Raw genomic sequence first — 18,976 nt, 5'->3', positions numbered from 1 at the left:
GAATGTCCTATTAAATAATGAATACTTGCTTAATACTCCTGCTCTATATCAGGGACAGTCTTAATTTTCCTAACAAAAGAGCCTACACCCCTGAAGGTACGGCAGCAAGAAGACAAAACCTTTAAATGGACAACTACGCCTTGATACCATCTAGAGTCTAGGCTGGGTCATACTTTAGGAAGCCCAGTTCAAAAGTTCAGTTTTTGTGTGTACTTGATGTTACCATTGCCAATGTTTGTCTTCCAGAAGATAAATGGAAGCTCAGGGATCTGGTTTATCTATTGTGCCGGTAAAGGAGGGTCTCTCGCCTTATGACACTTGGGCTTTGTGACTTCCTCCAGATATGCAGTCCCTTAGATGATTGCATACCTCAGACCTTTTCACCTGTCTGTTGGGAACCACTTTCCTCTATCTTTGGACAGGGTAGTTCTACTGTCTCCATGTCTGGCCTAGACATCTGGATTCAGGCCTTTCTGGGCCTTTTCAGAAGAAGGTTTGGAGATAGAAAGGGGACTGCTAAGGAGGGGTGAACACACTTTTAAACAGCCAGAAAATTTAAACTTCATTAAGGTATTAGAACATTTTGAGATTTTCTTTCTGGTGTCATGAGCAACAGATTTCTCCTTCACTTGGTTCTTCCGCTAAGATCCTTGAGTTTTTCCCACAAAGCTTTCACCTGGGTTTGCACCCTGTTATTCCTAAAGTCCAGATGTCCGCCTTAAGTTCTTTTTTCGACAACAAACTTGCTAACCGTCCTTGGATCAAGATGCTTATGGCAGCTTGTCGCTTGCATCCTACTATAATACCTAGAGTGCCTGCATGGGACTTGAACCTAGTGCTCCATCAGTTAATGCTTCATCTTCACACTTAAGACCGTTTTCCTCAGCAAGGAGAGCGGGGGAATTACTATATTGTCTTTCCTCAACCATTTTCTGCGATTCCACCCAGATAAGAAAAATGTATATTTACCTCTGGGATTCATTCCAAGGTGTGTTCTGTGTTTCATAAGCAAGATATTGTAAATCTGGTCTTCTGTCCATCACCTTCCAAGAACCTCTACACATCCTGATACACTATATGGATAAAGGTACTGGGACACACCTTTTAATTATTTAATTCAGATCCATTGCCACAGGTGTATTAAATTAAACACCTACTCTGCATTTACAAACATATGGGAAAAATGGGGCATACTGAAGAGCTCAGTGAATGCAAGCGTGGTACTGTCATATGATGCAACTTTTGCAATAAGTCAGTTTGTGAAATTTCATCCCTGCAAGATATTTCAAGGTGAACTGTAAGCAGTATTATTGGAAAGTGAAAGCATTTAGGAACAGCAGCAACTCAGTCAATAGCTGAAGAGTTTCAAACTCCCACTGACGCTACCACTGGACTCTGGAGCAGTGTTAACATGTTCTGTGGAGTGCCGAATCACGCTTTTCTGTTTGACAGTCTGATGGGTGAGTCTGGGTTTGGAGGATGCCAGGAAAACTGTGTTGTGCCAATTGTAAAGTTTGGTGGAGAAGGGATAACTGGAACAGAGATTCAGGGTGTCTAGAGGGATAGTTTTCGCCATGAAGGAAGCTGGTGGCTGGTAAGGAAACTCCATGAGGTATCAAAGCTCATTCCATCAGAGCCATGGTGACATTTTGAGCAGGAATTTCTCCTGAACAGATTTGCAAAGAGGATACCTGGAAATCTACCAATACTTTTGCTAATAACTACCAATTGGATCTATCCTTTACTAAGGATGCTACTTTTGATAAACTAGTTTTGCAAGTTGTTGTATAGCCGCTCATTTATCTCTGCTATATCTCTTGTTAGTACTGCCTAAGATGCTTAGGAAATTCCTTTTCCTAGCACATCCTTGGCAGTACTATTTTCTGACCCAATAAAGACTTTTATGCATTTTTTTTGGTACTTCTCTTTAATTACACAATGTACCAAAGGGGAAGGTGTCCTTTTAAAGGTTTTGTCTTTTTACCTGTCCTACCTTTGGGGACGGAGTCTCTCCTGTTAATGCTGCCAAAGGATGCAATAGGAAACAAAATTCCCAGGTAAGAATTCCTATTTTCTATATAATTAACATTAAAGTAGGTAGTTTACTGTAGATTAAGGCATTCTTCTACTATTACCGAAAGGGAATCCAAAGCCACTGATTGGATCGTGTTGAATTCTATCTCCACTTGCTGATGACTCCCGATTAGCCACAGCAATATTGCGAAGCCTCAGTGCATCATACATCCCCTGCAGCTTCTGATATTGCCTGTTGCGCTCCATCAGTTTTTCTGAGAGCTCGCTGTACTTCCTTTTGTATTCCTCCAGCATTTTCTTTAGTGAATTCATCTCCCCCTTCATGGCTGTCAGCTCTGAGTCTTTGCTTTGCATTTGATGAGCATAAAGTTTCTCCATCTGCTTCAGGTGCCCTTCTGCTTTACTGTAGGTATACTCTTGATACAGGCGCTCCTGGTATACCTGTGGAGGGAACAATATGTAACAGACAGAAGATAAAAAAATGTAGTCACATCAGAGACAGTAACAAATACACAATATACCTGTACTGAAGAAGCGCACACTAAGAGATCAAATGTTTAAATGTTTAAAGATCAGCAACTGATGACGCCAGTGCTGGAATTTAGTAATTAGGAAGTCTCTACTCCCTAAGATCTAGAGCAAAGTTCATGATACAGCTATCCTCATCAAAATTAGCAGGGTCTTTTTATATTTAAATGAATTAATAAAAACCTATTTCCATGAAAATCCACTTAATAGAGATCTAAGGCTAGAAATTTGATTTCAGTGATGTACGCAGTAACCCCAGTTGTCCTCATCCTGGACCTACTTTTCAGGGCATCTGTTCCCTATGCTGGGTGTGTACTCCTTGTGCAGAGCACTGGGAAATGATGTTCTGGCTCTTAGAAGAGCACCTACTTCAAGTGGAAGATACTCTACAACTGGTGCTTTGAGCAGCAATGAACCAGGGAGCCTGATCGCCTAATAGAATAACCTGGGTCTTATAATCAGGAACATTAGCTACCCTCCCAAAACCCGTCACCCAAATCCAGAATATACCAGTGGAAAAGTGTGAAAAGTGCACTTGGTGCATGAAAACTACCCACTACTATTTATGTCTTTAAAATATTGACGGTTAATCTAATGACACCGAGTCACCGCAGAAAACTGTAGCAATTTCCACTAACCTGGTAGGTCCAGAAAGTTAATGCTCGGGAACAGATGTCAAGAACTAGTTCAGGCCGCAATCCAGCCATCATCATGGCCTTATATTCTTCTGAGGGACTGAGCTCTGTACGGACAATATCCAGCTTACCAGAAAGGGTGCTGTTACATGCTGGACAGACAGCAGGGGACCGACTGAACTCACCACTTCCATGCTGGTCACAAAATATGTGTGAACAGGCTGTAACCCATGCGTAGCCAGACAGCTTTACCCGGCATTTGCGGTAATTACACAGTAATAGATCCTCGCACACTGACATAGCTGACAGGTAAAACACTGAAAGACATTGTAAGACATAACATTATACTGAAACTTTACATTTTATCACTTAACCCATGTTTTTCTGGCAGTATAGTAAAAATCTAAAGCAGGCTCAATATGTAGAGTATTTACCGAAATCTACAAACTACAAATGAAGGCAGCGCAAGTGATGCATGTTGAAGGGAGGAACTGTAGTTCAATGTTGGTATTTGAGAAATGCTGTCTGACATATGGTCTAGCTCTTGTGTACAGGCAGTGTAGACAACCTTTAGACCATCGAGCAAGCCAAGATGGATGGACGAAAACTGATTTGGATGAGAAAACATTTCCTGCATAACACAAGCACATGGGGACGGCATAAAAATATGAGGAAAGGGTCCAGTCAGGGTTTAAATTGTGCATGAAGATCTTGCTGTCCAAGACACCCTGGTGACCGTAAGTGGAACTGTAACTAAACAGACAATAATAATACATTTTTTTTTTTTAAAAACCACACACACTTCTGCTACTGGACCATCATTTTGAAATCACGGAAGCCCAGAGGACACATTTGCTATCTCATGTGCAGCAAAGGGCTCTGCATGAAAGCCCACCAGGGACATCTGTCAGGAAAAATATATTGGACCACAGCAGACATTTTTCACACACATGTCAATAAAATATCAGTTTAGTGACACAGGGCCTTGCGTGTAATTCATTTTGGGAGCCAACAAATGGATTGCTGGTATACTTTTTTACAAAACTCGGTGACTGTAGCAAACCAAAGGCTAACCTGTTGAATGTGGGTTTTTTTCCTGCATGCATTTGGTGCTTCTTAGCTATACACATTTGCAATTTGCTGTTTTCTCCTATATAATGTGTGAGAGAGGGTAAGGGCCATTGCTAATTATCTGTGCTGTGGTGTGTACAGTGTAACATTACTATTCAATTCATTATGTGTTGAAATAGCACAGGTTCCTCACACCTGGACTTAACTGGGCATAAAATACACTATCTTTTTTGACACCTTCCCCTCTTTCTGGTCCCCTTTGCCTTACATTCAGCTCTTGGTGTCAGTTACCATGAAGCCTTGGCAGAAAGATGTGACTGGAGGTGAGCGTTGCCGAGCAACAAGGAGCGACAGGTCACTGCCAGAGTCACGTGACCACTCGGCCCTTCTTAACCCCCCTAATGTTCAAGAGGTTACCCCTTAACCCACCCCGCTTGCTTTTCACTAGGCAGACAGCTAACAGTCATCAGTCGGAATTTACTATTGTCCTGAACGTGGTTTCACTTCCTAGTTAGGCAGGAAAGCTTCTTGTTACCACAGTAACATCATAGTAACACTATTTTGACTGACGTCCTGTCATGAAAGGGGGCCATGTTTACAAACTCAGTTATGACTACATAAACAACCTAGGATATTATACAAATATTTGGATAATAACTGTAAATGTTTCTTACAGATAGTTTGCCATGCCTTAATAGATTTACAAATATATATATAAAAAAAAATATATATATATATAATATATATATATATCTATATTCGAGCTGCTACTACTGCAGCAATATTGAGTGAACGGGGGAATTCACTAACAGTATGTATTGCCTGTTGTAACTCCACCGTGCCACTAGGAGTCGCTGTGATAGCGCTCCCGCTTTATCAGGCGCCAGGTCCTTTAACACACTCACTAAGAGGGAGGAGCGGAGCTGCTGCAGATATGGCTGAAGGGGGAGCAGATGCAGATGCAGAGGCTGAGATCAAGAATAGATTGCAGGTACAAGGTGCATGTTTTAATGTCGTTATACTGGATATCAGATGGGGTAGACGTATGCCGGATACCCTTTCAGAGAGCAGGTGTCCTAATTGCGCTTTGATACGTACACGTGTTTTTCCGTATTTACTGTACCATCCGCGACCATGGTGTCAAACTCCAAGTAACATTTCCGCGCTTTATTATTGATATTGTGTGCTTTACACAAAACACAACGGTGTGTGAAAAATAACGTAAAGCATGTGCTTATTGTAATTGTATATCTGTCAAAACGAGCATAAAGCAATTACACCGATATTCAGATTTTCTTATCATATTTGCATACACGCACACTTTTGTTTGTAATATACAGAATACTGTATTGGTGGATCAGCTGTCCACAGGGTTTGACTTGATTTTATCATAGTTACTGTCACACTTGTTTCTGTTGCCATAACAACAAATACAAGATGCAGCTTTGATGTGATTGTCACACGTTTTTGGTATGGCGGTATAACGAATATTATGCTTTAATTTCACTTATAATCCATGCATGGCAAGTGTATTTTGAGCTAAAGTAGGAATAGCAAGCATTCTGTAAAACATATATTTCTTCACCTTTTGTTTCCAAAAATCCAGATTATGTAATTCACTATTAATGTTCCATTTACGCATTGTACAGCACTGCAGAATATGATGCCGCTATATAAATCAGTAACTAGGGAGAAATTTGAGAATAGTATTTTTCTATTGTGTGTGTGGGGTTTTTTGCTGACATTTGTGGATTTACAATAAATACGCTATGGAAGGCATTTTGTTCTGTATGTTGGTTATATAGCAATATATTTATTCCCTATGTTACCAACAGTGGTAATACAACAGGTTCCAACTTCCTATTTAGTATTTTGTGGAATGTAAGAAAAATAAATAAAAATGACCTTGTAATATACTACACGTAAAATAAAGGAGGAAATCTAGGAGTCTGTTATATACGTTCGAAGCATATCATGTGTGTATACATCTATTATGTAGGTTGACGAGAGCTATGTAATAAAATGGGTTTCTACTGTTGCCAGTTTTTGCAGATCATTTCCCGTTTTCTTTCTTGTTTTAAAGCGAACATATAGCTTCTATAAAACATTTTTTTTTTTCTTGGGTTTTTAGGAGCTAGTTGACAAACTCTATCATTTTCGGGACCACTACTTTGAAACGCACAGTGTGGAAGATGCAGCACGGAAGCAATATGATGTGGAGCAAGAAATGGAGAAAACCATTTATCAGATAGAGGAGATGGATGGTAACTGAATACCTCAGGGTGTTTTCTTGTCAGTAGGGTTGGGTTTCATAGTACATCTTAGCAATTGGAATAATGTTTGTTTTTTATTTTTTTTAAGATGGCTGGAAGAACAGGGCTTTCTTCCTAATGCTAAAAGGAAAGGTTTTGAACGTAACACCAAATTACAACCAGGAGGCTGAGGAGGTCCTCTCTAAGGCTGTCAAACTGGACCCAAGTCTAGTTGAAGGTTGGAACCAGCTAGGAGAAGTGTATTGGAAGAAAATGGATGTTACGTCTGCCAAGACATGCTTCTTAGGCGCACTGAACCACGTAAGGGACAGAGGACGTCTAAGCAACATTGGGAATAAAGTTGCATGACTTATGGTGACATAAGTACTGTACCCTCTCACTCTGACATAGCAGTGTTACAGAAGTGTCGTTGTATGGCATGTATGTATTCTGCTATATAGGACTGAAGAAGGTGATAAGCAATTAATTAATCTTGTTTGTTTGCATCTTGCAGTGCAAGAACAAGGTCTCATTGCGCAATCTGTCTATGGTGATGAGGCAGCAGCGCTCTCAAGATGTGGATGAAAATTCTAGGAACATCATGGATAGCGTGAAACAAGCCAAACAAGCTGTAAACATGGACCCTCGTGATGGGACCTCTTGGTGTGAGTAAGACAGTGTATCATTCATGAGAATATATTTGAGTTACATGTATACAGAGTTAATTATACCTTTTACTGGGCCTATGAGATGCAAATCGGTTATATTAGTGCATTATAAACTATAATGCCATTTTTGCAATGTGCCTCATTTTCTTGTCTTAGTCTTTCCCTCTGCCATGATATACAGTGTCCTAATTTGCACTTCCCTTTCGTAGACATCCTCGGCAATGCGTATCTCTCGCTGTTCTTCTGCACTGGACAGAATCCCAAAATATCTCAGCAGGCTCTGAATGCATACGTCCAAGCAGTGAGTGTCACAAACGTTCAGGTGCCACGTTGGTATGAATAGACCTCATCATCATAATTATCATCCGTTCTAAAACACCTTCTTATTCTGACCAGCTTTTTCTGTTTTAGGAAAGAGTTGACAAGACTGCCTCCAGTAATCCAGATCTGCATCTGAACAGAGCAACTGTAAGCATTTTACTTACTATATTCTGTACTCTTGGGTATTTCTAGCACACTTTGATGTTGTTTAGAAAGTAAATAATCAGCAATAAAGCAGGTTGGATGCATGTGAGTATGGGATTGAAGGATAAGGAAAATACTATTGTATAGGTTAAGCTGTCATAGTAAGAAGTGTAGACACTGCTATTTAAAATCTACACAGGTTTGCTATAGATACAACAAAGGTGTCAACATTAAGCAGATGTTTATGAGACTTTCTAACTCACTGATATTGTAACCAAGCGTTTTACTTCCCTAAGTGACAGGAGCTTTTTGCCATATCTTTTCCAGTCCTGATTCCCCCTTTTAAATGTTTAGTGTACCCACAGCAATGATTACATAGGATTTAAGAAAATTGGGGTATCTTAGTATGTATTTTCATAGTGGATCTGTTGTTCTTTTGCCCAGCTCTGTAAGTACGAAGAGAAGTATCAAGGCGCTCTGGATGGCTTTTCTCGAGCGGCTGCTCTTGAACCGTCGTGGTCAGAGCCTGTAATGAGGGAGCAGCAGCTGCTTGACTACCTTGGCAGACTTTGTGATCTTCTAAGCAACAAGGTACGTCCTCCATGTACTTCATCAATATGAACATTTTATACTTTTTGTATAACTTTTATATTTTTTTCTGAAATGCCACAATGCAAAATAGAAACATTAGCTTGATAAAATGTAATTTCCTATTTTAAATATTCAATGGCTTCCACATATTTACCATCTCTGTTGGAAGACTGTTTCAAGCAGCCAAAGCAACACTAGTCTAGAAATAGAATTAAAAGTGTTATTTGGTTCTTAGCCTCTCCACATTGTCTCTCTGTCGCATAGCAGTCAACAGATATTCGGCTGAAGTACGACTCCCATTATTCTCAGCTGGAAGGCTACCTGTTTTTTTTCCCCTGTCATATGTTTAAATGTCTTGACAGGGAAAGGTACGGGGCAAACGTCTTCAAAACATGCTCAGTAGCCTGAGTCCTGTGCTCCTTGGTCACTATGGAGGCTCTGGGGGGCCCCAGCTGAAGCCTCTCGGCTCTTTGCAGCCTGGAAGAAACCCCGTCTGTGTCGTGCTGGGGAGAGTGGTGTTTAGTTTGATGCCGGAAGAACGAGTGCCTTTGTGAGTGAGCTAATAGCATATATTCTAATAATCCGTAGCATGTAATAGATCATACAGTATAAAACAATTTCCTAAAACGATGTGCTTTTGCAGCATGCTGATATGCTTTGATTGACTTATCAAAAAAAAAAAACTTGAATCGTCAATTTTGCTTTTGGTATGTTGGTAGGTGCACAAGTGTATAAGTACAAAGACAGACAGAGAGAGAGAGAATTGCCTACAAGCGGAACTTAGTGTGTAGTGGGGAAAAAAGGGGGTTACTTTTGAAAAAACTCTGTTTAGGTGTTAACCACTATGTATTATTTATTCACTTTTTCCCAACAGTACATTTGGTCTTGTAGATACAGAGGGTTCCTGTTATGCCATAATGGTTTATAATATGGTAGACAGCTGGGGTGTTCTTATTGGAGACTCTGTGACCATTCCTGAGCCACATATGAAGCAGCACAATATACAGCACAAGGGACAGGTAAGATGTGGTGATTGTGTATGGGACCTGAACACGGTAGGTAGGGCAGACGTACATTGCTTCTCCTGTTGCGAAACATGCTTAACCCCTTCAGTACCGGGACGTACCTGGTACTTCCTGGTTAACAGTCACCGGTAGACCGGGACGTACCAGGTACGTCTCCTCCAAAAAACGCCCCCACATCACCACAATCGCGGTGATCGTGGGGGCGCTGCTGCTGCTGTCTGCCCAGGAGTCCTGGGCAGACAGCACAGCCTGTCTAAGCCCGCCCCCAAGCCCACGATCACTCCCACGGAGTGATTCTCTAGGCAGAAACAGCGATTGCAGAAAAATCTGCAATCGCTGTTTCAGCTGCCACAGGCAGCTTCAGGGAAGGGGGGGGGGTATTGAATGGGTCCCCACACAAGTGTGGGGACCTGATCCAACACCCCCCTGCTGCCTGATCGCTCCATGAGAGCGTCAGTGCAGCGTTAACCCCTTCAATGCCGCAATCGCGGCATTCAATGCCGCGATCGCTGCATTGAAGGGGTTAATTCCCGTTTTTTAGGGGGTTCTGCTGCTGGTGGTCTGCCTGGAAGCCCAGGCAGACCAGCAACAGCAAAAACGAACCCCCAGAAGTCCTCTGATCAGTCCTGTAGGACTGATCAGAGAGACTCCTCCCCTACAATCTCCAGTCTATTGGAGATTGTGTCCCAGCTGCCAGAGGCAGCTTCAGGGACAGGGAGACAGGGTTCTTTGGTCTCCACATGAGTGTGGAGACCAGACCCCCCCCACCCCCACCCTTCCTCAGTTAACCCCTACCCCCCTCTTCCTCAATTAACCCCTTCAATGCTGCGATTGTGTATGACCCCCATCGCAGCATTGCAGGGGTTAATATTAGTCCCCACAAGCTTGTGGGGACTAAATATCAATCAATGCTGTGCTTCAATGGAGCATCAGCATTGAAAGAGTTAAAAAAAATAATGTAAAAAATAATAATAATTTACATTTTTTTTTTTTTTTTTTAAATTAATTAAAAAAAATTAATAAAATAATAATAATAATTAAAAAAAAATAACAGCACTGACCTGAAAGTCCAGGGTGCTTCCAGGTCAAATGCTGGGCTGATCAGATCGCTCCTGGCCAATAGGGGTGATCGGATCATTATGGCAGCCCACGGATGACCCTGCTCTACAAAGAGAGAGGGGTCATCTAGGGTAATTATGAAAAAACACAAATTATTAATAAATGAAAAAATCATAATTATTACCTGATCACTTGTCGGTGACATTTTAAGTCGCTGATTATTGATCGGTCTCCCTGATTAATGTCAGCGGCCTAAACCTGTCACTTACAAGTAATCTGATGAAAAAAAATATTGAAAAAAAATGTAAATGCACATGTTCCAGTTTTGCCCTCATAGCTTCCTCAAAAAATGCATGAACCATGCATGTGAGACCTTGTTGGAACCGGGGGGTGTTGGTGAACAAAATGTGTTTTTTTTCCAGTGTTACACATATGCTGTGCAAGAAATAAATTGCAACATTGAAATGTATTTGTTAAAAACGCAATAAAATAAATTTTCCGTGAATTTTGGCAGACATCAGTGAAGAAAAGGCTAGCTGAAAACTGTCAAAACTACCCTAGTTGAACACCTTGACTTGTCTACTGTTCATAAATATATACTTTTATGGGGTAATTTACAGCAGGGGGCTTCCAAAATGTCCCAAATGGGATATGGGCCCAGGAAACCAATTTCTGAAAATTCCAAATGTGAAAACGAAAATGCGCATGTTCCAGTTTTGCCCTCATAGCTTCCTCAAAAAATGCATGAACCATGCATGTGAGGCCTTGTTGGAACCGGGGGATGGATGTTGGTGAACACAATTTGGTGTTTTGTTCTGCAGTTGCACATATTCTATACAAAATATAATATAAAATCTAAAGCAACATTGCAACATATGCAAAAAAAAACAAAAAAATATAAAAATACCTCAAAATTTGGCAGCAATTGGCGATAAAATCCCTGTTTGAAAAGTGTCAAAATGACCCTAGTTGTACACCTTGACTTATCTACTGTTCATAAACATATAATTTTGGGGGGGTAATCAGTATCTGTGACAACTATTGCAGTTATTAGACTACCATGCCAAATTTGAAAAAAATGACATTTCAAAAACGTGATGCATGCCTTGCAATATTTGCCCTATACTGGTCAAAATAGATAAAAATCCTGGCCATGTTGGGTGGTTTCCAAATCAGGACAACTTAATGAATATATTTGGGATAATTTTTTCCCATTGGTTCAATGTGTGTACAATTTGTATGTATACAAAACTGTAAAAAATGCGTTTTTTTTTTTCATTTTTTCCCCACTTTTTCCAGTTTTTTTTCAAACAAAACAATGTACTACCCAGCTTACTATGGTTTCAAATGAAAGCCCTACTTGTGCTGAAAAAAACAATATATGATTTGTGTGGGTGCACCAATTGATAAGAGAGAAATTACAGTTGAAGAAAGACATGGCAAAAACGGCTCCGGTCCTTTAGCGACACGTTAGTATCAAAATCCCGGTCCTGAAGGGGTTAATAGCTCTTTATTTTGGTATTTTGTTGCTTCTGTATCTTTTTGAAATATGATCCATTTGAGCAATTTAGAGGTTTCCATCATCCTTTTGCCTGTTTTTAACACCATGAAGGCAGTTGCGAGTTTTAGTTGTACAGTCAGCTGGCCATTTAAGGGATGTTATGTCTGTGTCGACTGTCATGTGCAATCCGTCCTTTAATTCCTCAGACGTAAATACTCCTTAATCCCCCTATTCTGTGGTTGTTGGCAGAACAGTGCACTCAGTGCTATATTTTGCAATTTGATTTTTATGTCACAGATGCGTTATTTTGCCTTTATTATCATTAACATTAAGCAGCTGCCACACTATTGACCATTCTGGTAATTGACTTCAATCGTTAGCCATTTGGCTTATTCCACCAGGAATGCCTAACCTGTTGCAGACTTTTATATTGTCCTGAATAGACCGTTGCAGTTATATGTGGGTGTTATATTACTTGTGATTTGATCATGCAGTGTATTTATAACTATACTACTTACTGAATTCATTCTTAATATTACCGTATTGGCTCGGATATAGGCCGCACCCTAAAAGTTTGGTGCTTTTTTAAAGAAAAAGTTTTTTTCTTTAAAAAAGCACCAAAAAAACATGCTGCCACTGTCTCCCCCCCCCCCGAGATATGCTGCCACTCTGTCTCTCCCCCCCCGAGATATGCTGCCACTGTCCTCCCCCCCCGAGATATGCTGCCACTGTCCTCCCCCCCCGAGATATGCTGCCACTGTCCCCCCCCCCCGAGATATGCTGCCACTCTGTCTCTCCCCCCCCGAGATATGCTGCCACTCTGTCTCCCCCCCCCGAGATATGCTGCCACTGTCCTCTCCCCCCCCGAGATATGCTGCCACTCTGCCCCCCCCCCCGACTTACCAGAGGAGACTCCCGGGGGGCTGGCGGGGGACATCTACGCAATACGCGTACACAACTTCCGGTGCCGGCACTCAGCTGATGTGCCGGCACCAGAAGTTGTGTACGCGTATTGCGTAGTTTCCCCCGCCGGCCCCGCAAGACACCCGGGAGTCTCCTCTGGTAAGTCTTGGGGGCAGAGGTAAAACGCATCGTGCGGACGGTCACCGGCTGCGGTGATGTGGGTAAACAACCTCCGCAGCCGCTGACCATCCGCACGATGCGCTTAGACAACTTCCCGTGCCGGCAATCCCCCCCCCGTGGAAAGTGCTGGCAGGGGAGGCTGTCTGAGCGTATCGGGGAGTAGGATGCAGGTCCCCTGCACCGCTGCGGGGGATCTGTATCCTAACCCTGCCCGGCGCCCGGGACTGCATGTCCTGGGCGTCGGGCGCTAGACCCCAAATATAGGCCGCACCCCCACTTTAAAGACTTAAAGTGGGGGGAAAAAGTGCGGCCTATATTCGAGCCAATACGGTAATAATAATGATCCCTGTCGGTCTGTCAATGCATAAATTGGTACATGGGAATAGATAATAATTTTTGTTTCTTTGAACAGACATTTGTATTCCAAAGCATACGAGTTGATTCTCCTGTCCGGTTGTTGGTGAATGGCAAGCCTCAAGGACCCAGTACCCAGGCAAGCGCAACAGTTGCATACAGACCCCAGAGCGAGTGATTTACAGGACAGCAGGGGCTCCACTGTGAATAATGTGAATGTTAAGGCAGCATCTCATGTCTGCTCTGAATATTGCAGCCTTGAAGGATATGTTAAAAAAAAAAAAAAAAAAAAAAGAGAGAATTATACACCACAATTGCCTGGTAAAATAGCACTTAACTCTCTCTGATTTATATATTATTACTTACATTATTCACTGCTGTTATCTTTTTTTTTTATTATTTGTTTTTAGAAAACTAAAAACTAGTCTGCTGCAAACCTACATTACACCGTAGGGGTTAGTTATCACCTGTCACTATCCGCATACTTGGCAGCTTCATCTGTGTGTCTCATCTTCAGCCTTCTGTGTCCTGGCTACTTGTACTATGTTTTGTTGTTTTAAGACCATGCTGTAGCTGTATTTATAACGCAAATTTAAGATTATTATAATAATTTATTTTCGGCCATATCAGTTTTTTGTTCCCCTAATGTTAAGAGGAAGATTGTAACTCTTTTGTAAAGAATAAAATTACATTTGTTTGCTAGTTAAGTGTAATTGTAATTTCATTCATTTAAGGGTAACCAGACATAACCGAACAGAACAGTTGGCATAGGGTTAGTCATAGTAACTAAAGTTAATATTCATGTTTATTATATTATTTATAGCCCTGTATGTTATGTGTTTACAAAAACATACCCAGACCCTTTTTGAAGACGTCTATTGTATTTAATAGCACCGTTCTCTCTTGGCAGTGGATTCCACACCATTATTGCTCTTACTGTAAAGAATCCCTTCCTTTGTTGAGTATGAAATCTTCACTCTTCCAATCTCTAAAGATGGCCTCTTGTTCTTTGTACATTTCTGTTAATGAACAAGCCACTTGAGAGCACTTTATATTGGCCCTGAGCATATTTATACAGTGTTCTAATATCCCTTTTAAGATGCCATTTTTCTAGTGTGCAACTTTTTTAGTCTCTCTATATAACTAAGATCTTTCAATCCCCCTCATTTTGTAGACGTCCTTTGAACTTTTTCTAGTCCTATAATGCGCCCAGATTTGCATCGCATGTTCAAGGTGAGGTCTTACCGTTCCATGAATCAATACCCCATTTTATACATGCCAATTTCTTAGTGGCCTTTGCAGCTGCTGACTGGCATTGCACACTATTGGTAAGTCTGCTGTCTACAATTATTCCTATTCCTGAATCCTCCCTTTAGTAGTTTTTCCCAGGGGTATACAATTTAAAGCGTACAGTATGTTGCATTGTTTTTATTTTTCCCCTAATGCCTAGCTTTACATTTTTCAGTATTGAATCTCATTTGCCACTCTCCTGCCTTGCTTCCTGCTCTATAAATCCTCCTGCAGAGAAGAAACATCAAGGTTAAGACTGTATTACCCTACCTATTTTTTGTCATCTGCAAACACGGCAGTATAGACTGATTTTAGGAGTTTGCAAAAATGGAACTACTATAGAAGCAAATTAAGCACCTGCTTAGGACCCATCCTTGTCCTTTTCACTTTGCATGATTATTCTTTGTATTACTTTTGTTAAAGATGGGATCCCAATATATTATTATGCTTTATTTATTAACCGCCAACATATTACGCAGCACTGTACATTTTAGAGGTTGAGTGGTTAACAAATTTACACGTACAGACAAAACAGGAGTAGAGGACCCTGCTCAAGAGCTTGCCGTCTAACCTTGTTTTACTTCCATACAAAGTTCCTTGCAAAAACATTATGAGGGCCCCTCTAAAGGAGCAACCACAAGCGCCGTCAGTGAGTGACATTGCTACCACTCACAAGAGGGCGGCGCCAACTGACACACCAATCAGAGGGTCTATCCAGTCCCCTGCAAGTGGAATACAGGTACTTTATTCAACCATGCAAGTCAATAGAGTCCAGCTCACTAATCACAATAATTTTGTAAAATAAAAATAAATAAAATTTTACCTCCCAAATAACCCATGCATGGGGCACTGTGCTCAGGAGATGTTGCTGAACACACATTAGGGAAGGGGTTCTCAAACTGCGGCCCTCCAGCTGCTGCAGGACTACATCTCCCATAATGCTCCTTCAGCTAAGGGGCTGGCTGAGGAGTATGGGAGATGTAGTCCTGCAGCAGCTGGAGGGCCGCAGTTTGAGAACCCCTGCATTAGGGCATGGAAAAAGTTAAAATACCAGCATTTGAAATTCCCAGGGGTGTATATTTTTCAAAAATATATGATTAGACGGGGAAAATTTAATTGGCCGGCTTCAAAGATCTAAGAACTAATCATGTCAGGGGGCGCTGCTGGGGGCAAATTAGAACCGGTGGCAGATGCCTCAATCTAGGAACTAGCTCCTGAAAATGGGGATGTCTGGTGTTCCTAAGCAGTTGGATGTTAAAGCCCCAAGAACCGGTTAAACGTAATGCACATGGTGGCTCAATCCCTACCGTTCTTCACGTCCCCAGATCCGGTCCCAGCGGGCCAACGCCATCTAGTGCCCCCACGACGTGTCCACCGCTGGGGGCCCCTCTTCCAGCCGCTGTAATTAATGGATCTGCTGCATTGTGAGACTTTTGTGTCCCAGCGTGTCCCCCAGAACAGCCAGGCCCCCAAGGACAGTTGATGGTTGTACCCCCCAGGTGACAGCGGCCCCGGTTATGTCTCCTACGCTTTATTTTGCATCAATTATCATTCAATATATATTTGCTGCTTTTAATTCTTCAATTAACCCGTTGGATGGAATAAATACAATTGATGAAAGATTAGGGTGTTTATTTATTTATTTATATGTAGATTTACACTCTCGGCCCTGAGGGTCGATACAGAAGTCAGAATCGGAACGGCAACAAACTGAACTGGGAGTTGCTGGGAAGACCAGTTTACAGCCGTGGCTGCGATGAGACTCCCCACACAGGATAACACCCTAAAGGGTGGTAAAGGGTCCCAGGTCGTGCCTCTTTGGTCTTCTTACCCCAATGATTTGGAACATTGGGGCACGTGGAACGGTGTGCTTGAAGCCCCGCTCAATGTTGTACAGGCCGGGTCCGGGGGTATTGACTAGAAGAGAAGATAATACATTTAGCAGTGGTTATAAAGGGAGATAGCTCCTCCCATTTACATTTACAGTCAAGGCCTACCAATCAGCTGACAGCATTTTTTTATCAGATAGGCAGTTAAACTGATTTTGCAAGCCGCAGAGACTTCGCAGGATGTTCTCCCCTGTGTATTCACTCTGACATCGCACAAGGCAAACGTATGTATCATAACTTGAAAAATGGTGAGGGGAAAAAAACAGACAATTACCTATCTTCATCCAAGATGTCCTTGAAGCCTGGCCCTTAGCCTGGGCCTTCTTGGCATGGTAGAGAGGCCCCGTGGGATCTGTACAGTCTGGAAAACACATCAGATGTAAAACATCAGGATTTGTAATGTTACCCTATAGAGGGGTGAGTAGAGTATGGGGCCCTTGGGCACTGCTTACCTCTGCCCTTCTCATCCCTCCTTCATGGGTATCTCCTTGGCCTCTGTTTAAATGCCCCTGACCCAAACTCAATAGCCTAACCCAGCGCACATAAACTACCCAGATACGGGAAACTTTTGCCCCACCTAACACCCCACTAAGTGCCATTAATATAATACAAAGATTAATATATGAGTCCTAACGGGGCCATGCTGGGGATACGAACGAGAGCCCAAGCTAAGCATGCTGGTATGGAGAGCACCAAGCAGTGGTGCAACGGAGTCTGGGGAGAGTAGGTACTTACCATAGACCATGTGCGGACCCTTGACAGACGGGAGCTGGACCCGATGTGTCCTGAAAGGGAACAAATATTCTGGATTAGATGAAATTTATGTAGAGGCCAACAACTTCTGGCCAATCAGGAATGAAGATGCCAAAACAATAAAAAAAAAACGAAACTGGTTGCCCACCTCTCCAGCCTGATACATTCTTCAAACGTAACGTTTTGCTGAGCCACGTGCAGGAGCGGCTTTTCCATACGTGGCCGATGCAGTATTCTCGGGAAACGACTTTCTCCTTTAACCTCCATGATGAGAACACCAAATGCCTTACAGAGCCCAGAGTCACAGAATGTTTACCTGCCTGTTTGATGTCAAAATCACACTCTGTGACATCACAAGCTCCCTCCATGTGCGACACACAGCGTGTCTGAAAGAGTTACACTGAAAATGCAAAGTCTGAGTTTAATAAAGTCATATAATGAAGCTGAAAGCTGCTCCTCTTCACATATGACACTAAAAAATAAATTTGTAACCTTACCCAGAATGCAAACCTTTTCAATTTTTTTTTATGATCATCATTATTATTATTAATAATAATAAGGGAAGTGATGGTTTTATTAATAATAATAATGGGAGTTGGGTTCTATAATAATAATAATAAAAATATTATATTTAGCAGGCATTAGCTATCAGGATTCACATTGAAAAGCTCCATGAGATATTTTAGATGCTGTGAGTTACTGTGTTGTCCTCAACTGCCCCCAACTGGAATAATGTCCAGTTGCCCCCCCTGGGGGTATGTCACCTGTCTAAAGGGTTAAATGGAAGATGATCATATGCTCCCTGATGCTCCCCTCGTCTGCCCAACAAACTGTGTCCGATCCTTGAGTGATCACGCAGGTCCAAAGTCTTTCCGCTTTATCATTAACCCCTTAAAGACTGGGCTGTTTTTTTCTTTTTGTACCCTCCGTGACCGAGGCTGTTTCTGTGCTGCTCATGTTTAGCTGTAATTTTCTTCTGTCATTAGTTGAACCCACACAAATTATATATTTTTTTCAGAACAAGAAAGGCTTTCTTTATATACCAATATTTTGATTGCATCATCTAATAGTATAACAAAATTGAAAAAAAGCACTTTTTCTCTCTATCTCTTAGGATAGCCAATGTAATTTATCCCATCAAACCGTATATTTTTGAAAACTAGACACCCCAGGGTATTTCAAATGCTGGTATTTTAACCTTTTCCAGGTTCTACCACCAGCCTTTTGTCAGTGTCAGTCACTTTTAGGGGTGGGGTTGGCCCCAGACAGCAGTTAGTGGGTGGGACGTAGGAGGGGAATAGGCAGGGAGAGGGCGGGGAATGGGCGTGACCAAACACGACTTCCCTGCCCAAAGACACAGGGATAAATGTGATAAAGCAGCCCTCTGTTAAATATTTGTTTGTAATTATGTGTTAGATATGGATTAAACCTGAACATCAGTTTATTGGTAGAGTCCATTTTGGGAGAGGGTGGTAGATAAGTGGAACTGCCTCCCAGCAGAGGTGCTAGAGGGTAATACAGTGAGGGGAGTTAAACATGCATGGGATAGGCATATGGCTCCTGAATCTAAGACAAGACCAACGACTGGTTAAGGTTTGAGTCTTTACAGCAGGAGAACCAGGCGACTAGATGGGGGCCAAATGGCCGTCGGGTTCTGGGTTTCTATGATTCCTTTATTTGAACTCATTTCATCTGCTGGGGCAACTAACTCTTGGGGGTAGTTTTTGACCTACATAGAGATGGATAGGCATTGTTATTAAAGTGCAAAATCAATGTAT

The 18,976-nt window shown here is 41.9% G+C and overlaps 2 protein-coding genes across 2 annotated transcripts; one reads left to right on the top strand and one right to left on the bottom strand.

The window, feature by feature from the left end:
• Positions 1–2,112: 2,112 nt before the first annotated feature.
• On the bottom strand, positions 2,113–3,497 carry LOC149278030 (E3 ubiquitin-protein ligase CCNB1IP1-like). The gene is made up of 2 exons (XM_089502518.1): positions 3,201–3,497; positions 2,113–2,475 (listed from the first exon to the last, which is right to left on the bottom strand). The coding sequence occupies exons 1-2, from the start codon at positions 3,495–3,497 to the stop codon at positions 2,113–2,115; spliced, it is 660 nt and encodes a 219-aa protein (XP_089358644.1).
• Positions 3,498–5,202: 1,705 nt separating this feature from the next.
• LOC149278029 (tetratricopeptide repeat protein 5-like) lies at positions 5,203–13,444 on the top strand. The gene is made up of 10 exons (XM_089502529.1): positions 5,203–5,259; positions 6,400–6,532; positions 6,630–6,841; positions 7,035–7,185; positions 7,398–7,489; positions 7,600–7,656; positions 8,098–8,244; positions 8,607–8,794; positions 9,119–9,263; positions 13,325–13,444. Exons 1-10 carry the CDS (start codon positions 5,203–5,205, stop codon positions 13,442–13,444), a joined length of 1,302 nt encoding a protein of 433 aa, XP_089358655.1.
• The last annotated feature ends 5,532 nt before the right edge of the window (positions 13,445–18,976 follow it).

The sequence above is a fragment of the Sceloporus occidentalis genome, unplaced genomic scaffold (genome assembly GCF_023333645.1).
Source record: "Sceloporus occidentalis isolate IW3139 unplaced genomic scaffold, rSceOcc1.0.p SCAF_204, whole genome shotgun sequence".
Lineage (NCBI taxonomy): Eukaryota > Metazoa > Chordata > Lepidosauria > Squamata > Phrynosomatidae > Sceloporus > Sceloporus occidentalis.
The sequence above is the reverse complement of the archived record's forward strand: the minus strand, read 5'-3'. Positions and strand labels throughout refer to the sequence as shown.